The sequence below is a fragment of the Mastigoproctus giganteus genome, chromosome 13, assembly GCF_048544385.1.
Source record: "Mastigoproctus giganteus isolate SK-2022 chromosome 13, ASM4854438v1, whole genome shotgun sequence".
Classification (NCBI taxonomy): domain Eukaryota; kingdom Metazoa; phylum Arthropoda; class Arachnida; order Uropygi; family Thelyphonidae; genus Mastigoproctus; species Mastigoproctus giganteus.
Window position 1 is genome coordinate 69790638 of NC_143587.1, and position 20500 is coordinate 69811137.

Sequence of the window (20500 nt, forward strand, 5' to 3'; positions counted from 1 at the left end):
CTTCCCTCACAGAAATGCGCGTATAAATGAGAGGAAAATTCGGAAAACCATAAAATTTTGTAAACAGGTCTTAAAATCGATGGTTACTTCTTCACACCATTATTTAATAAATCCAGATCAGTTTAACGTGTAACAGTTACTAATATATGGAATTCTCTTCCTCTGTAGTATTTCTAAAAATCTAAAAAAGAACTTAATCTTAATTGATATTGATATGCAAGTGTCAGTGATATACGAAATTGATCTGTTCTTAATATGCAGCGAAGTGCTTTATAACGTGAAGCAGAGTAATGTATATGAAGTCAGTTAGGCGTTTTTATTTTAAAAGAACGTGAAGAGATTCTCACGTGACTAATGAAACAAAAAACATGCTGGGATAAACTGTAACTTCGCGTTAATCATCATTTGCGAAAAGAAACTTCTGAATTCTAGAGCGGAAACATTAGAATCAAAGAGAGTATGCAGTCCTATTAATGTGATGTCATATATTATTGATATGCAGTAGTTCGAAGATGTGAAAGGTGCTCTTGATAATTTGATGATCAAAGTTTTGAAGAAATAGAATTGCTAGACTTGTGATGAGAATGTTATTTGAAAGAAGCCCGTAATGTACCCAATGGCATTATTACGAACTTTAAATGTTGGGGATGTTTATGGAGGATTTGAGGAGTATTATCCTCTAGAGGAGGATCTTGGTGAAATTTTGATCGTAAATATATCCACTACATTCCATGTTACCATTGATTATTACGCTGTAAATTAAATATTACTCCTAGGGAAAATAAGCTTTAATGGCTGCAATACATCGTAAACACCTAGTTTCGTTTGTAAAAATTCATATGGACTTTATATTAATGGAAAATCCACTTTATAAAAATTCCTGATTATGCTTCCTAGAGAAATTAATATTAAAGAAATGCAATCGACCAAGTATTAGCAATTTAGTTAAATATATATAGGAATGTATATATATCTGTTTTAAAACAATACACATTAAAACTCCTTTTAAATTCCATTCTGCTAAAAGAAGCAGTTTTAAACTGTTTATGTCCTCAAACCAAATCAAAAAATCTGATTCAGTTAATATAGATTTGGAATAAACATATTTAGACGTATAATTATAACAGATATTTTTTATGTGGCATTAGCAGCGTGCAAATAACGAACATACATTCTTGCCAAACAAATACTTAGAATTTATTTATTGAACTTTAGTTCAATAAATAGTTGCTGGATTAAGTTCAATAAATTGCTATTACTTCTGACTAAAGGCGTATGGAAGTCGCACATCGGAAGAAGGTCGTTTGTGAGTTGTTTCCTTTGAACTGTGTAAAAAATGACTCCTTTTTAGTATGTGTTAAGCAATTAAGGCAAATTCAGCAATATACTGAATCTGTAACATCGTCTATTTTTCGATCGGGTTTCCAGAAGATAAAAGTAACTGGTTGCATATAAGAAGCACTACTTTATTATTTTAAAGTGTTTATTAAACCTCATTAGTTGAGGTTCGTAGTTGTATATTTTTAATGTGCTGAATGGAAAAATTATGTATATTTGTGCAAAGAAAACATGTTTTTGGTGGATTTCTTCATTCATTACTTCTGATATAGAAAAATGTACCTTGGAATGAAGGAGCGTATGAAAGGTAAACAAGAATAACGATGACAGCGAATACCGAGAGTTATTAACAGTAAACGGGCGAAAGGAAATTACATGGAATTATTTTTATTTGGGAATGAAATAATTTCTACAAAATATCGTATCGAAAAATGGAAAGCATTAGTAAACAGAACTAAGGAAAAACAATGAATATTCATGGCATAAAAGGGAACAGAAAGAAATGGAAAAACGAAGGTTTTTTGGCATGTTGCATGACCAAAGAAAAGAAAAGAGATTTATTTTTATATAAATCTCGTGATTGATTGACTCGTGATGTGAAAAATAAAACAAGCACATACGAATTATAATATAATTTTCAGAAATCTTTTAATAGCAGATATCATATTTAAATGTAAGTTGTTGTTCTTTTATGTGAAAGAGGAATAAAACTGCGAAATATAAAAGAAAAATATCAATAATTTTTTAAATTTCCGTTTTAAGAATCTTTCAGAAGTTTAAGTAAAAATATTTTTTATGATGAATTTTGCGAAAAGTTAAAAGAAAACATTACATTACATTTAGAATGAAATTACGCATTACGTTTGGAATGAGTTTTTTTTGAAATTCTAGCAAGTCTCTGTATTTCCTTAAAATATTCAAAATTCATCTCAAAATTCCATTTTTTCCGTCTCTATCCTTCCAATCGTCCTCCAATTCGGATTTTCATTCAAGCAAATGTCTCCTCTGGAAAATTTTGCGTGAATACAAACTATACGCTCTTTCAAGGTTAATGATTTATTGGATGCAGTGTAGTCTTGACTAAGGCGAACTTTGAAATTATTGACGTGGTTTTAAAGTTTGAAAAGGTGATAATCATGGAATAAATTTGTCACTTATACTTTATTTCTTATAAAAAACAGTCCCTTTAATTCCGAAGGTTTGCGTTGCAGAAATATTGATAGATCGATTGTGTCCATGGCCTAATGGTCAGTATTCAAATTATGTATACCGCATATCCACGTAATGCTACAACATGCAGTAAAATTCGCGAATATTACTGTAGTTATAAGTTGATATGTGGCCTTACCTGATATAAACATACAGTTTGTCTTTATTTTTAAATTAATAATGAGTCTATTCTGAAAATGGAACAATGATGTGGTCTTCGGAATTTGCATCTCTCTTTGCATTATAAATTACTTCAACCAATTATTCTGACTGTAAAAAATAACATATTTTATCGACGGTTGGTCTAAATCAATCCTGTGGGATCTGCGAGTTAGCTTTTACATTTATAGTAACGAAAGAGTGTCGTATAAGTAGAAACAATCAGTCAATTAGTTCCATTCTCCTCCACTTTATTTATTTTTGCAAAACTTGTTTAATACAATAATTACCGTTTCCTTTTAAGTATTCATCAAAATCAGCTTTGAATGGCTAATCCGAACTTTTTTCTATTAAGCTGTTCTACTACGATAGCATGCTTCGACAATTCCCAGCAGAATACGAAAAGGTATCGTAAGTGAGAACAATTCATGGTAAATTGATGGATAAGCACTAGAATATAACTGCTGGTGCTTTAAAGAAAGGCTGCTGCCAATGTAACTGGTGTTCTGAGTGGCAGTTACTGAGTTACTTATTTACTAGTGGCCAACCATGAATTTAGCATTACATTAATAAATGAACTCATTAAAGATAATTTTTTTTTGGAGTGAGCTACTGAATCATTTTATGAATAATGATTCAGAAGAATTCTTTGGAGAATTCTTCATAGAGAGAGGGCCAAAGGTTAAGATCGTAAAAAGTGTGATAAACCTTTCTTTTTTCAGGAAATTCAAGATAATCTCGTCTTTTCTTTTTTTTAACTCTTTTCTTTAGTTAAATTCTTAAGTTCTTTAAAATGAATTTTCACAGTTTTCGTATTATTGCATTGCTATATTTCTTAATGCTTCATTCTTCATAATAACCTGGAAACAAGCCCTTCTTATTTAGATTTAGGGGTGCTTACAACCAATTTCTCTTTATTCATTTTTATTTTTGCAAGTTTCTGCGAATTACATTCGTTTTTAATTTCTCACCGAGAGTGCGTCACATTTAAAAATACTTTTGAAATGTTATTTCCAATCAGCTTTCATGATGTGGTACTACGTTTAAGATAGGAATGGTAGTTTATTACTTTAGCATCTCTCATATTTTCTGGTTGTCCTTGTTGTTTGATTGTTTTTCATTTTGCGACAAGTAGCTAAGGCCAGTAGATGTCAGTAGGTATATTGCATCTGTAACTTGCTTGTATTTTACAGTTGGTTTCCAGCTTTGTGGGATGAAAAATCCAATTTGACAGAGAAAATCTTTGCGATCCTTGCCCGAGAAAGACCAAATCGACCAGTGAAAGGGGGAAAAAAAAAACCAAGAAGTTCACTACGGGACTCGAACCTAGCCATTTTCGCGAGGGTATGAAGTTTGGTTTTATATTTATTGAAGTATAACATTTTCTCTTGGAATTTTGTCGCATTCGGTAAATTTTGTGTTCATAGCTCGTTTTCAAATAGAAATTGTAGTTTACTATGTTAATATCTGTCATATATTTGAGGACTGTTTCATGTGTTCTTCCGAGCCAGTGAACAGAAATTCAAGTTCATGTTTCGATTAAATAAGTATCAGTGGCGACAACTTTAAATAAAAATTAAGTTATTACATTTGATTAATACCCTTAACAACGCGCTGTACATTTAAACAAATGGCTTTTAAAAATATATATATATCAAGATTATAAAATGAATATCTTAAATTCACAAAATTTTTCAACAAATTTTTCAAGGTTGGAAGGTATATATCTATGTTTCTTATATGAATTAATTTTTAGCTTATTTCCATTTTCTAACTTTAAGATAATATATATATGTCTGAATTACAGTTGATGTTTTAAATTGGCGAAATTTGTTGATATTGAATAAATTATAGTTCATAATTTATGTAGAAAAATTTGTTGCGATGCTTTTCAGATGATATATTTTTTAAATTTCTTAATAGTAAGATAAACTTATTCCTTGTTCTTATATGGTTATATCTGTTACAATCTAATTTGCTCTTAAAGTGACAAAATTATATTTGTATTTTAAGTATAAGTATTTATATCACTTTACAACTATTTATATTTTTATGCAAACTTCATAAACGGTACCTGTAATCAGAATCTTCCTATATCACCCTAACTTGGATTTGTATTCTACAATGATTATAAATAAATATTCTGAATTATCCGCTAAAGATCATGGGAAAAGTGAAGTCATGCAAGTTTAGAAATTCTGAACGTAATTTAAGTTTCGATTAAATAAGTATCATAAGTTCTAGTTTTAAACGATTGACAAAATTTCAAGTAAATGCTCTATTGCAGCTGCATCAGACTTACTGAATATGCTGATACATCAGTATGCGGAGAAAAGCATCAAACAAAAGGATTTATGCCAACTAGTTTTTAATAAAAATGACCTCCAGGCCCAAAATCACACACATTTTAACATAAATCAAATATATCATTATAATAATAAATAACAACAGGATAAAATAATAAAAGCCGAATACAGAACTTCATTAAAACAAAACTGGAACTAATCAATTGCTTTTAAAGAAGTAAATACAATTATAAGGTTATAATTTCATTTTATTTTTACAAGAGATTAACTGATTATATGAACAATCAAAGAAATGAATTTTCAAGATAGAGTAGATAATTAAAAACCAATGGATTGAACTATGACTCTGTCCCATATAGTAGACTGTTATTTTAGCACTATCTCTTACTTCAACGACTACCTTAAAAATTGTCAGCTACTTGAATAATCAAAACGTTCAGAATCAACTGGTTGAGAATTATCTCATCTATCTTACTAATTAGACAACATTATTCCGAAAATCTTTAATAATGAATGCATTTTCATTTTATAACTTTATTTATGGTTATAGAAGTGAAATAATCAAAATATCAACTTTGAATAATTAAAAAAGTACCCCATGGTCAGACGAGGTATCCAGTAGAACGACTCCTTTAAAATCCTCATTAGAAAATGAATTATTTGTTCAGTAAACTGAATACATTATTGACTTTTTATTATAAATAATTGACATATAGACAGCGACTGAACTGTATTGTCACAATGCTATTTGAATAACAGAGGCTATCCAAATTTGCTTATGTCGGATTCTTACAAAAATGATCTCTAGAATTGTTATAATTGCTAAATGAGTTGAGTTATTTTACATATGCAGTACCTCAAATTTATGAAGTGGGATTTCGCAGGTTTCTTACAGAGATTGAGCAGAAATGAACGTTTGCTTTACATCACAGAGATTACAAAAGCATTACTACGTTGCACAACGTTCTATAAGATTATATCCACGAGTTTTTCGCATAAATGGTTCTTCTTCTCTGCTCCAAGTAATTTTCTACTACTTCGTGTTTTCCATGGGACAAATCAAATCAAATTCAATTACGATTAAGGTATTCTAGCCTAGCCCTCCCGGCTAGTACAGTGGTTATAATCGCTGTCCTTTCATACTGTGTACGAAAGGCTCGGCTTCTAGTCCCTAGATAGAAGGAACTTTTTGGGAATTTTTTAATACCATGGCCAAATTAGTTTCGGAAGGGTTGCAAGGTTTCTCTCCCGGAACCTTTGGTTTTAATCTTACACAACAGACAATAAATGCAATTTATACAGGCACGATCTACGGACGATTCATGGTCTAAGTTGCTGTGAATAAATGAAAAAGGAAACAATAATTTTAAATAAAGTTGAGCTGCTGTGAAAATGGTGATGTTCGTCAGAATGACCCGTTGACCAAAGGGAGTAGAGTATTACATTAGAAGAACCAAAGGATAGTACAGTAATAACAACACTAGTATACTTTTTCGACTTCTCAGTAATGAAATGGCGTTTCAGTTTCGTTTGTACGAACTGTGGACGTGAGAAAATTGATGAAAACGTTGATGGCATCCAGCAAGCTATTGATGTTGAGAAGGTATTGTCTTCTGAATGATTTTATTAGCAGTCATTTCGTTGCCCAATAAATATTAACTATATTTTCGATGACCATATTATCTCCGAATGTGCAGCAAAGAGATAATTTTCAATGGATCATTTTCTTTGTATTTTACTTATATATATTTTTTTAGAAAATGGCTCACCTATCTACTGCTGTTTTTCCTATGAATCCTGCTCTTCCTCAGCTCATTGTTTTCTGAGTAACCCTGGCAGGGCAGCTTTGGTAGCGATGTATCTTTACAAATAAATGGTTGTTTCCATTGATTGTCACATACAACAATGTTTTTCACTTCAGGCATAGTAAATGAATAACTCAGCTCTTTTCAGAGCGAAAGAATTTAACTTATCAGTTCCAATATATGATAATAAACATTTCTAAATATTTTTCAGCTTTCAGTTGTCTTTATTAGTTAAGATTCTATTTTTATAGACCTAATTTTGAAGTTTAATAAGGTCAAATGCATAACTATCACATACGTATACATGGTTATGAACGGCATTTGTGAAGACGTAATTACTCGTATTGTATTGCATAGCTCCTTGATGCGGCCATTACGGCCCAAATAAGTGATATTTGTTGCCCTTACAATAAATATCTACTCGAAAATTCTTATGGTGGCCTTTCTTTCAGGAGAGATAAATAAAAATATAGTTGCGCCATTGCTTTCTGAATTATTTTTACATTTTTATGAATATATATATATTTTTTCTTGATGAACAAATACTTCAAATTGCAAAGATAAATCAGAAAATATTCTGTAATAAAAAATTAGCTAATTTTTGACTCATGAAAGAATTGCCTGTTACAGGTGTATAGAATTCTTGCGTTCTTGAAAAACAGGAATGGTCTGAGAATTCCTAGAGAAATTCCTCAGACCATTCCTGTTTTGCAAGAATTTCTGAGAAATTTCTAGAGAAATTTCTCTTGAGATCTTGTCTATTGGCTCAGAGGATTTCGGTAAGTTAAAGAACACAGCTACAACTAGTAAAATTGAAACATTTATTGTTTGTCTAATACTCTGAACATTAAATTCTCCTGTTTACTCATGTCACCGCTACGAGGCATATTCTTTATCAAATAAAAACTTCATATATTGGAGAAAGAATATACCTCGTGGCGGTGACATTTTGAAATCATTTCATTTTACTTAGGTAACCCTCTTCCTGTTAAGCTTGTATTCTACAGAGCATGAATATCGAGTTAAGCATATGAGTACGAGGGTGCCTTGAGTAACCGGGGTTCAAGCCCATGACTGATAAATACGGTGTTGTTTCTTGTATTCTCTGTACCTTGTGAACTCCTCTGACCACACGGTATACAAGAAACATACATGCTGCCCTCGCCCGAGACCGACTAACTCAGCCACGTTGGGAAAAAACGCCCATAAACGTTCTTCTCGTCATTGATGGGATTCCAACTCAGGTCTTTTCCACTCGGTGTGGGGAGGGTGTTGATTATACCAATTGTGCTACCTAAGAGGGAAGCACACTTCGTATAAACACCATCTTCCCCACGCCGGGTGAAAAAGACCTGAGTTCGTAGCACGCTGGTAGGTATCATATGATGACTGATGTGAGCAGTACACACCTGCTCTGCTTAATAATTGGACTCTTATTCAACCCATCCTATATCTTTCTTCAAAGACGACCAACTTTTTTATTTTCTGAGAATATAAGCTTACTACAATTTTGGATTTGAGAAGACGGTATAATTTAAATATCAAGACAGAAGCTGCTTATTATTTTAAACACGAACTTTACTTTTGAAATCTCGGTGTACGACCGTTTTTTTATCCAATAAGCTTTTGTCCAGACTGTGGTCAACAAATTGTTAATCGTGTTTCGCCTTGCTATATATATAATTTTTAATGAATTTTAATTTTAGGAACCACAAAACCCCAATTTTTTAGAGTCCTTTATAGCTGTGTTTTAGAATTTGCAGAGTTAAACTAGCAACATTTTCTTAGTTTATTTTTGTATTTTATATTTTTATATAATATATAAAAATATAAAATACAAAATTTTATATTTTTATGAGCAGAAACTGTGTTACATTTGCATTTGTGATTTTCGTTTAACTTTTTTTAAGTAGCGTTCTTCGATTTTGTATCTGCTTTGCTTACCAGAAAAAAATAAATATTCACATTCATTTGGTCGCTGGAATTAACTGAGAGATAAGTGCATACCCAAATCAAGTTTATTCTCTTTATGAAGCTAACGACCGTCTTATCGGATTAAGTGTAAAATCGTTTACACTTAATCCGATAAGACGGTCTTTCAGAGATTCTTAATTAGTCTCCTTGGAATGATTAAGAATTACTAAAAAAAACATCTAAGTTAGTAACGAGTTGGATTTGTAATTATAAAAAATAATAGATGAAGTTCTATGTGAAAATTTAACTAAAGATCTCTTTGAGATATAAATAAGACGTACCTTGTCTGTCTTGGTCCGGAGAGTGAAGATTGTCGTAGGATGAGGTGTTGCTCAGAGTTGCCCCATTTGGGGCCACATTTGGGCTGATAGCTCGTTTAGACAAAGCCGGGCTTTGGCCCCTTGAAGAACCACCGGGAGAATAGGTAGACTGCGAGGGTGAGGTACCACCAGTCCTCGAATCTGCTGGGTCTAAACTACCGATGTTGCTCATTGGACCTGATCCTGGAGGTCCAATGTTTGGACTCCTCCTTTGCTGCTGAGAAGAACCAGTAGTGGTCTCGAGCATGTTTAAGTCACTGAGAATAGAAACAACAAGTATTCGCGGTTAATAAATTGCACTAAAGTTTGAACGGTGGTTTTTAACATCATAATAAATATACAATTACCTGGCCAAAAAATTAGAAACTTTATCTATTAGGACCACCTTTTGCCCGAATTAAACTCGTACACGTCAAGACACGTGGGTTCCAGTAGGTGTTTGAGGGGGTTTTAGCTAACCATTCTCCCGTCAAGATATTTGTCACCTGCTGTATTATGATCGGTAGAGAACTGCAACGCCGAACTGCCCTTTCTAACATATATCCCAGACATTCTCAATTGGGTTCAGATTTGGAGAATTAGGCGGCTAGGGCAGTTATTGAAAATCCTGAGAATGTTCCTCCAACTATTCAGATACAACTTTTGCAAGGTGGATAGTTACATTGTTGTCTTGAAAGAATCCATCGCAATCAGGGTAAAAAATGAAGCACTGCAGGGAGAACATGGCTAGATACGACAGAAAGATATTCCTTGGAGGTAAATCAACCTTCTAATGGTATGAGCTGGGCCAGTCCGTACCAAAACAACATACCATGATACCACCTCCAGATATTTGAGTGGTGGGCGCGAGTCAGTCTTTATCTATAACTTCATGACGTTCACGTCACACTTTCCATTATTCCACAATCTAGTCGTCGTGTTGGCCGTACATAGAGTATATAGTGGATAATGTTTATTGTCCAGCGATATCGGAGGTTACCCCTACAAACTGCAGGGTATACTGTGATGCAATACAAACTGTGTCATTCACAAGCGCAATTGGAAGAACGTTAAAACTTGGTTCTGTCGGAACTACATCAATGGTGCAAGTGCATAGATTGACAGTGTCCACAGCAAAAAGTAAAACTATGTGTTTTTGAAAGGGCACCTGTCAGTGACTAGGAACCAGGTGGTTTCTTTAGGTGGAGCTCATCTCCAGTCGGTGAAAACGATAAAATATTTAGGGATTCTAATTGAGAGGCAGCTACGTTTCTTTTCCCTTATTACTTACATAGTAGATAAGATCTGGAAATTTGTTGGAATGATTGATTGCACGGACAACGAGGAATGACTGGGGAATATAAGGAAGAAGACTGAATTTGTTCTGACTGTATCCTCTTGCCAATTGTTACTTGTGGTACATGTATGGTTAGACTATGGGTTGCAAAAGGCGCACGTCAGGAAGGTGTTTGCAATACAAGATGCAATGTTATAGAGGCTAAGTGATGCCAGCAGAACTGTTTCGAATGATGCAGTGCAGACCGTGACCGGACGGCTGCCTCCAGACTTAAATTTGGTTTTCAAATCAGTGACTTTTCAATTAAGGCGTAAAGTACCATAAAGTACCAATTGAAATTTATTGCGCTGGTGCATACAAAGAAGAGAATAACTATATCTGGGCTCTCTTGGTTAGCCAATGGCAGGAGAGATGGAATTATAATACTCAAATTATTATATTAGGGCCACCCGTAATTTCTTACATATACCCGTTTATATATTATGTCTGTAAATTGCGTGTGTTCTCTGGTCGATTTGCTTGTCGTGCTGGATGAAATAAAACCCAGTTTATGGGGGATAAAGCCTTGCTATTTACTGCCGAGACCGACTAACTCAGCCACGGAGTGAAAAAAGCCAATTAAAGTTCCTCCCGTCATCGACGGGATTCGAACTCGGGCCTTTTCCACCCAGTGTGGGGAGGACGGCGACGATGCCACTGTGCTACGCGCGCAGGGAATGATAGTACGAAGGGTCGCATTACAAATAAATTCCTTCCACCTCTAAATATTAATTGTAAATCTTGATCCAGATGGTTTAGTCCAAATTTACACGCCACCTTCATCTTGACAGTACATGGACCATTTTTTGAAAATTGCATGAGTTCGGTATTGTGCACCGTTCTGCTTGCGCCTGTGGGAAAGATGAAACTTGGGGACATATATTATATGACTGTTATGAGTACTCCGATCGTAGGGAGGAATTAATAGCAGGGTCACCGAATCTACATCTGTTAAATCCTGGATGTGAACTGCTTCTGGTAGGAACAGAGGCGGATTTCAAATCCTTCCAAAAGTTTGCTGTCCAGGTATTTAGAGAATGGTTAATCTTGTTACAAATAGAGAAGCAAGGAAATTAATTGTTGCATTGTGTAATGGGGTCTTGTGGCTGACTGGAAAACAACCAGGTTGGCTGATCATTAGAACGGATTTCAATAGGGTGCATACCCTATTGGTTCTAATTATAGATGGGAGCTTACCCTGTGTGGGCAGTGACGCTGAAATAATTTCAGAGAGAAAGGCATCTTGGAGGGTTCTTGCGTGGATCGACTTTGGACATTGTTGCTTACTTCGAATGGATATACTTCATTCTTTGTACGATACTATGAATTTCTGTAATACTGTATGTATGGTATTGTAAATATACGGTGAGGTTCACCAAATTTAGCAGGGACTGCCTTGTAAATAAAAAAAATTCAATTGGAGCGGCACACTGACTTGTAATCTGTGCGGGTCTCGCAGGCGGTGCATCAGAACAGATTAATATTTATTAGCAGAGTAGACGTAGGACAAGTGCACGTTCTGATTACTGGTGGGAGTCTGCCCTGCTCTACCTTCCTCGCCCAGGTAAATCCCCAATTTCTGCTTAACCTGTTCAATAAATGCCTAACCCAGGGATCCTTCCCAGAAAGCTGGAAAATAGCTGAATTAAAGTTAATACTGAAAAATCCATCGAAGCCTCCAGAACAGCCTAACTCATACCGACCCATTGCCCTCTTGTCCACATTGAGCAAACTACTTGAACGCCTCCTCCATACCAGACTCCTAACACACTACACAGAAGCTGGCCTACAATCCAATTCACAGTATGGATTTCGCCCAGGACGCTGCACAGAGGATGCTCTCTACCAAATAACCCAAGCTGTAGCCAACACTAATTACAAGTACTTTCTCCTCATAACCATTGACTTTGCCGGGGCCTTTGACATGCTCTGGTGGCCAAGCATTCTTCGCAGGCTAAGATTGGCACGCATACCAGCCAACTTATACAGGTGTATAGAAAGTTACCTTTCCAACAGAAAGATCACCATCTCCTCACCATACCAGAAGCTCACCAAATCTATCTACAGAGGCTGCCCACAGGGTTCGGTCCTCGGCCCGTTCCTCTGGAACATCGTCCTTGATGAGTTACTTGGTCTGGATCTGGGCCCTGTTACTATCCAAGCATTCGCAGATGATATTACCATCTCCATCGCAGCGGACACCAGAGCAGCTCTCGAGGCCGCTGGAAATCAGGCACTACAGATCTTACAGGACTGGGCAACTCTACACAAGCTCCGGATTTCTCCACAGAAGACACAATCCATACTTCTCAAAGGCACCCTACAAATATCAAGGCCACCTCAGATCAAGGTACAAGGAAAAACCATCAAGCTGGTAACTTCCCTAAAACACCTGGGTATCATCCTGGATTCAAAGCTCTCCTTCTTCCCGCACCTCTCATACCTTCAAGTAAAAATCAGAAATTATGCAGCCTTAATCGTCCGAGTAAGCAGGTGTGACTGGGGTCTGAACCGGAGAACACTCAAACTCCTGTATAACGCTATATTCCTCCCTGTTATTACATACAGATCCGGGATTTGGTACCATAGAGCAATAATTGTTCGCAATAAATGCAAACTGGAAACAATTCAGCGAAGTATACTGCTTGCCATTACAAGGGCCTGTTGCACAGTAAGTTCTCCGGCCCTACAGGTTCTTGCAGGTGTCCTCCCCCTTGACTTGGAGGTTATCCGTCGAGGATTGCACTACTGCCTGTCGCGGGGAATCCCAGCTACCATCTTTGGACATACCATCGACACCCGCACTGACTGCAAGCAAGAAAAGAAAAAACTAGCTGCCATGCTACTACAAATCTGGCAGACAAGATGGGAGGAGACGGACAAGGGCCTGATAACTAAGAAATTCATCCCGGATGTCAAACTAGTTTATCCAAAGTCGCCGCCTTGGTTCTCTCGTGGCCTCTACTGTACATATATTATAACTGGACACGGCTCTATAAATCATAAGTTGACTACCTTGGGAATCATCAATAATCCTTACTGTACATGTGGAGAAATTGAAGATTGGGACCATCTTCTTTATAACTGCCCAATTTATAACGATCTTCGAGGAACACTGTACACCAGGCTACAACACATACCTCAAGGACAGGAGCACCTGCTAATTTCTGAAGAACAATATTATAAATCTTTAACGGAGTACGCACAGAATCTCTTTTCTAGGCGCAGGACTCTACAACCAACTCAAGCCAGGGATAGAAACCTGTAAAGGACTTACTCAAACTTGAAGTAAAAAATTTGTGTACTTGACTGTTTTACCAGCATCGACTTGCTAACCCTGGAACATCCAAAGTAGGATTACCTGCTAACTTTTCATATGGTTTGGTAGGCTCCAGTGGTCTTGATCACTCCACCGCAAAATATAAGTCACACTCAGCACTCTCGCTGAGTGGTTTTTCTACCCTTCTGGAGTTATCCCCTCCCCCTTTTCTCCTGGTGGAGCATATGCTCCACTGTCAATTTACGGGATGCCCTTACCTACATCCCCTTACTCTTACTTTCATCCCCCATCTTCTTCCATACACCCTGTACTGCCGCACTCTACCTTATTTTTTATTTATTTTTATTATTTTTTTATTTTATTTTATTATTTTATTTATTTATTTATTATTTTTTTTATTTATTTTTTATTTTTTTTACTATTATTTTTATTATCATCGGTTTTTTTTTGTTATTATTATTATTATTTTTTTTTATTTTTTTTTATTTTTTTATTTTTTATTTTATTTATTTAATTTTTTTTATTTATTATTATTATTTTTTAAATTATTATTATTATTATTATTATTATTATTATTATTATTTTTTTAATTGGTCTCCGTTCAGGAAGCTCAGGCGACCCTGAACCTGCCAAAGAATAATGGGCAGCCTAGCTACCTCCTAGTGGTGTGTGCGGGCAACGTGGGGTTCCACCAGGGGCCCTGCGGCCAAATGCCAGGACACACAACAGAACCCAACACAAAACTATACACTCAACACACTACACTTTTTCTGGCATTTACAGTGTTCTGTGGCGCCTCCGTAGCCAGGTGGGAAGGAGCAGCAGTGCGTAGCACACGCTTCTTGATTAGACCGGGGTTCGAGCCCGTCACCACCAAATACGGAGGATGCGGAAAGGTCATTCAGGGAATGACCACCGCATATCCCGGAGCAATATGGCCTTAGTTGCTAATGCTCCTAAAAACCAAATAACAACAACAACAACAACAACAGTGTTCTGTATTTCTTCACAGTGTACATATGGCGCAGATGTGGGAAACCACAGGTGGCGCCCGACCCTAACACTATGCACACTATATCTACCTTCCTCAACTCCCAACATCTGCTATTCACCTAGCTGCATCTCTTCTGTTGATTTGTGCTGCCAAGAGTTTCAGCTTGGACTATATTCTGATTTAGTGATCATATATACTTAATGGACTGCTGATGGACTTAATTTGGTTTTTCTGGACTTGCTGCGAACAGTGTTTGCAGTCTGCCAAGATATATGTCATGTGGAGAGCACATCTTCGGTGAACTCATCACTTCTTTTGAACTTCGTTGAATTAAGTAAGTTAACGTGAATTCTTCTTTCCGGTGGCATCTTCGTTAAGTCTGAACTTCATCAATGTGTACTTTTTATAATTGATGGACTGATATCGTTTTAGTGAGCGTCCTGTCTAATGGACTTGTAGTTCCAGAGCGTATTTGAATGAACTGGACTAACTGGATCTGTATTTTAAATATTTGTTTGTATTTATGTATTTTACTGTATTTATGTATATTGCGTATTCATGAGCTAAATTCTCTAAATATGGTATTATATGATATGACGGGGATGTTAGTTTTTGGCAGGAAATGCTTAGTATAATAAATAAATAAATAAAAAATTAAGCTCTGTAAATGCCAGAGATAGTGTAGGTTTTAGTGTAAGTTTGAGTTGTGCAGTGTTGGGTTTTGTTAGTCTGTTTTTTTTTTCCGGCATTTAGCCGCCAGAGCCCTACTGGAAGTCCGCTTCTGTGTCCACCGCCTCGGGGAAGCATCATGTTAGAGTAGGAGAGAGAGTTCTTTCGGGGAGGGCGAACGCTGGGTTGCGCCTGAACGTGCCAGGAGGGCTCCAGTTAAGAAAAAAAAACGGACAGAGGAGGAAGAAGTGAAAAGGGGCGACAGCGAAGGAGAGGGCCAGAGCAAGAACTTCCTATTTCATCTGGAAATAGGAAGTTAAAGGGATAGAGGGACTGTCAAGAGAAGTGAAGGGTTTTTGGTGGTAGGATCCATCAGGCGAAAGATGGGGGTGGGAATTTGGGGGGTGTTCGGGGCGATTAAAAGTGTAGGGCCTGAGTGTCCTGTGTGGGGAGATATCGCACTGAGGACAGTGGTTCTGTGTGAATTTTCACACCGCCATGTCCGACACCACGCAGCAATAGGAGGGCATGATGTCAGCAGGGCAGGGCAGAACAGGGGGTTCCATGTCAGTTTCCCCCACTGCAGTCCGATTGGGAGGGAACCTGCCAGAACAACACACACACACACACACACACACACACACACACACACACACACACACACACACACACACACACACACACACACACACACACACACACATAAATCATTTACTCTCGCAACTATACGACTATCGTACTAACAATTACACAAGTGCACTATTTTTTATAACATATGTAGCGGCAGCTGTTGAAGCACATATCACAACTGTCTCAATTACACTCGCCATCTTTCATTCATCTGGATGCTCATGAACGGGAAACAATTGCCACTTAAATGGCCACTTAAATTGCCACTTAAACTTCTCTAAACTCGACACTGGAACTCTGACAACTGAAACGGACAACAATGACTAGGACTTTACTGGATGAGACCTATATCCCCTTAGTGACACCATCCCACACTGACACCCTGATTATTGGAACAGCAGTGGATGAGATCCTATCCCAACACTGACCAACTAATGGACTGTACACTGTCATGGATCTGACGAAGCCACAGCTTTGCTACATACACGCCATGTTAGTGATCTGAGCCGGCTCCCTTGTTCGGCCCTTTCTTCTCCCTTACCCCGGCAGGGGGAGGTGACGGCTTTCCTGTCTCCTCCCCTCCTTGCCGACCCCACTCTTCCCTCTGGTGGGGTATGGGCATGCCCCACTGATTCTACCTGGGGTCATCTCCCCTATTGACCCCATTCTTCTGTCTTTATCCCTCCAGTCTTCATTCTCCCTACCCAACTCTATCTGTATGCAAGCGAATGCCCCACACGCCACAAATAACCGTCTCTAAATTACGCTGTTCGCCCACCATTTTGGCTTTCAAATTCTAGCGCAATATTCCCATGCAAAATTTTTTTTTTTTTTTTTTTTAAAGGTCCTAGCCACTGAAATCCCAGGAAACTAGGTGGCAGGACCTGCCAGAGTCCAAATTTAAACTAGTGGTTACCTGGTCTGCCTCCACGGGGCGAAGTGCGGGCAACGTTGGGCCTCAGCTGGGGTTCAGCGGCTAAATGGCCAGAAGAACAACGGTACATAACACAACACACTCACATGATTCATACACTTTTAAATCTCTGGCCTTCCCAGTGAACTGGTACACTCTCACAATGAAAGCAACGCGGAGATGGGGGGAACCCCTGGTGCCGTTAGACACTTAACACACTTTGCACTTTGCACTTTGCCACTTAAATGAACAGTTCCTTGACATTTGAACTTTGGTTTTTAATCTAAATTCACAATACATTCACTCAGTCACGGCATAGTTAACACAAGTGACCAATACTTTCGTTCATGATTGTACAGGTTCACGTGGGGAAATTTAGCATAACTTTTTAAATAGTATAGGATACAACAGTTGGCATATATCAGATATTCCCAATCAGTCATCATTAACATTAATATTGGTTGAATACTATGATGTGTCACAAAGGAACTGGACGCAAAAAATAATTTCGATATCATATACTTGGATTTCAGGAAATATTTTGATACTATTGCACATGGAAGACTAATGTACAAATTGGAGCAGTATGGCATTAAGGGCAAGTTGCTACAATGGATAAAAGGATGGTTGAGTGGAAGAAGACAGAGGGTGGTAATCAACGGAAACTTCTTTTCGTGGTCTAATGTTATTAGTGGAGTCCCCCAGGGTTCGGTGTTGGGTCCACTGTTGTTTTGTATATTTATCAATGATATTGATGAAGGTATATCAGGTTGGCAGGGTTGTTAATGACAGCAATGACAGTTTGCTACTGCAACAGGAGCTAAAAAAGTTGGGCAAATGGGCTGAGAAGTGGCAACTGAAGTTTAACATTGACAAATGCAAAGTACTGCATATGGGTAGTAATAACCCCAGAGAAACGTACCAGCTATGTGGTACTACGCTCAGGGTGGTAGAGAATGAAAAAGACCTGGGGTAATTGTGCAGTCAGATATGAAGTTTTCTGAGCAGAGCAGACAGGAGCCAAAGCAGGTCATGGGGGCTTGTCAATGATATACAGGAATTTTGCTAGTAGGAAAAGGTGATTATCCCTTTGTAAATGGTGAAGCCACACCTTGAGTAATGCGTACAGTTCTGGAGGCCTCATTTTAGGAAGGATATAAGGCTACTAGAACGAGTAGAGAAAAGGGCAACAAGATGTGGTGAGGGGAACGAAGGGATCCTCTTACCAAGAAAGGTTTAAGTTCTCCAAATCGCAGCGTCTGGAGACTAGGCATCTGGGGGTGATCTGATTGAGTGTTATAAGGCCTTGAATGGTGTGAGCAGGCTCGATGCTGATGGGATTCTTCCTCTTGCTCAGGTTACGAACCTGAGGGGTCGCAAATTCAAATTGAAGAAAGACAATTGTAGAATACATGTGCGGAAATTAGCCTTTGGCTAGCGTAATTGATTGCTGGAACAAACTTCCTTCTGTCGTTGTGGAAGTTGACAGCTTAAATAAATCAAGGAAGAAGTGGACAAACCTTTGGAGTGAAAGGATGGGCGAAATGGAATTTTTTTTGGCTGATGCTGTATAAGCTTGCTGTCTTGCACCATATGCCTCTACTAATGCTAATATAGCTCGCTGGGTGGGAAATAATTCACTTAACCTGGGGGGAAAAATATATATATAGCTGATGTGCATACACTTATTAGCATACATATACATACAAATATACATACATCCACGTACACCCGCACATGTATGCATACATACATACATACACAACATGCTTATCTGCGTGTAGCACACATACACACACCCATATATATATACACGCAAACATATATATATATCCACAGTGTATGTGGAGTACATATATATACACACACACAAATGCATACATGCGAGCCCACACATAGGTACAACTTACGTTGTGGCACAACTACAGTCAAATTTTCGATTTTTTACAGAAAGAAGTGGCTTTGTATAGGCACGCACACTACCAAATTTCAGCTTCATTAAGTCCCGCCAAATAGTTCGGTTAGAAATGGATCTTTGCCTAAATTTAATTGAATTTTTCAGTCATTTGCTGGATACCTGACTTTCTATTCTGACCCACAGTTCGCCTTAAATTCTGCGGTCTCATTCTTAGAGTACCGACTTTCTACGGCATTTCTTTCTTTTAAAACTACATTCTCCTTTCGCCTTCCACTCACTGTATACTTTTGAGACGGTTGCTTTTGACACACCAGTGATTTCCTTAGCTTTCTCAATTGTGACTTCTGCTAAACGTGGTCCAACAATAACACCTTTTTGAAGAATGAATTAAGAGAAATTTGTCCATTCAAAGTAATCTGTAGTTATATAAATGCAAAACGATTATGAAACCACTAACCATCAGAGGACACTTGTGTTCGAAGTCATCAGGAACTGATCTATTCTATTGCAGAATATAATCTACGTTAAAAATGTAAATAATTTTTTGGAATGAATAATTTTAATAAATTGAATTGTAATTCTATTTTATCCATATTGGGTGCAAAAACCCATTTATTCCCTTTCTATCTCTCTCTCTCTCTCTCTCTCTCTTTCATTTTTCTCAAACATACACACACATCATGCAATTTCTTTTCATTATTTATTTTTTTGCATTATTGGTTCCTTCTGCTTCATTACCCGAATGATCAAATAGTTCAGTATAACAGTATAATACACAAATAATAATTGATACCACGTGTCAATTTTTAAAGCATATTAATTAATTAATTTTCCTTATGCATGGTATTTACCTTCGTATAACTATTTCCACTTCATCAGCAGAAGATGCTATAATCCTCTGGACCTCTTCGTACGTTCTTCCCGTCAGCGAAATTCCATTCCATTCGAGCACCTGGTCGCCTGCAAGTAAATATTTAATGAACACTCAAACTGTCGTTGAAACTTATTTCCATTTGACTTTGAAGTGCACGGTATTTTACTGAATCAACCCAAAGGAATAACTATCAGCAATTTCAGAGATATCTCTGCTAAACTGTCAGAAATTTTCATCACGAACTCATTTGTTTATAGAAACGTTGGTCTTTTTTACTTCATGAAATCGACTCTGAAATAAATTTCATTTGTTTATAAGAAATTAAAGTGCAAGAGCAATCCTGAACAAGTTATAACTCAGTGTTCCAAGTGTCACGCCCCAATAAGCACTTCCTCCGCGTCTTTATATTTTTATAGACTAAGAAGAAAAACCTATATGCCACTTTAAAGCCCAAATATGTTTTTTAAAGAAAACTAATTGTAATTGTGAAGGATGGAGTTGAAAAGATGAAAGGAGCAGCATGGACCATTACGTCTGATTATGACCATGAACGTGTCAGAAGATTTGTGTATGAAATTAACCGTCTGCTCTATTATAAAACTGCTGATACGTGGAGCCGACCGGGCTAGCCGAGTGGGTAAAGTACCTGCCCGGCAACCCAAAGGTCGCGGGTTCGATTCCCGCCTCGGGCTTGGATCAAAGTACTGCAAAAACCTTGGGAGGTGCAATATGGCCACAGAAACCGATGCGCCAACAATTACCAAATCAAAAAAAAAAAAAAGCTGATACGTGGTGA

The 20500-nt window shown here is 37.2% G+C and overlaps 1 protein-coding gene across 1 annotated transcript in view; it reads right to left on the minus strand.

Annotated features, from left to right (window-relative positions):
- Positions 1 to 1986: 1986 nt before the first annotated feature.
- The window catches only part of LOC150076148 (uncharacterized), a 301746-nt gene continuing 283232 nt past the window's right edge, over positions 1987 to 20500 (minus strand). Inside the window, exons 12-14 of the mRNA XM_090387269.1 lie at positions 19682 to 19790; positions 9073 to 9368; positions 1987 to 2048 (exon numbers count right to left, since the gene is read on the minus strand). Of these exons, the coding sequence (XP_090243395.1) occupies positions 1987 to 2048; positions 9073 to 9368; positions 19682 to 19790 (467 nt within the window). The remainder of the gene's footprint in view (positions 2049 to 9072; positions 9369 to 19681; positions 19791 to 20500) is intronic.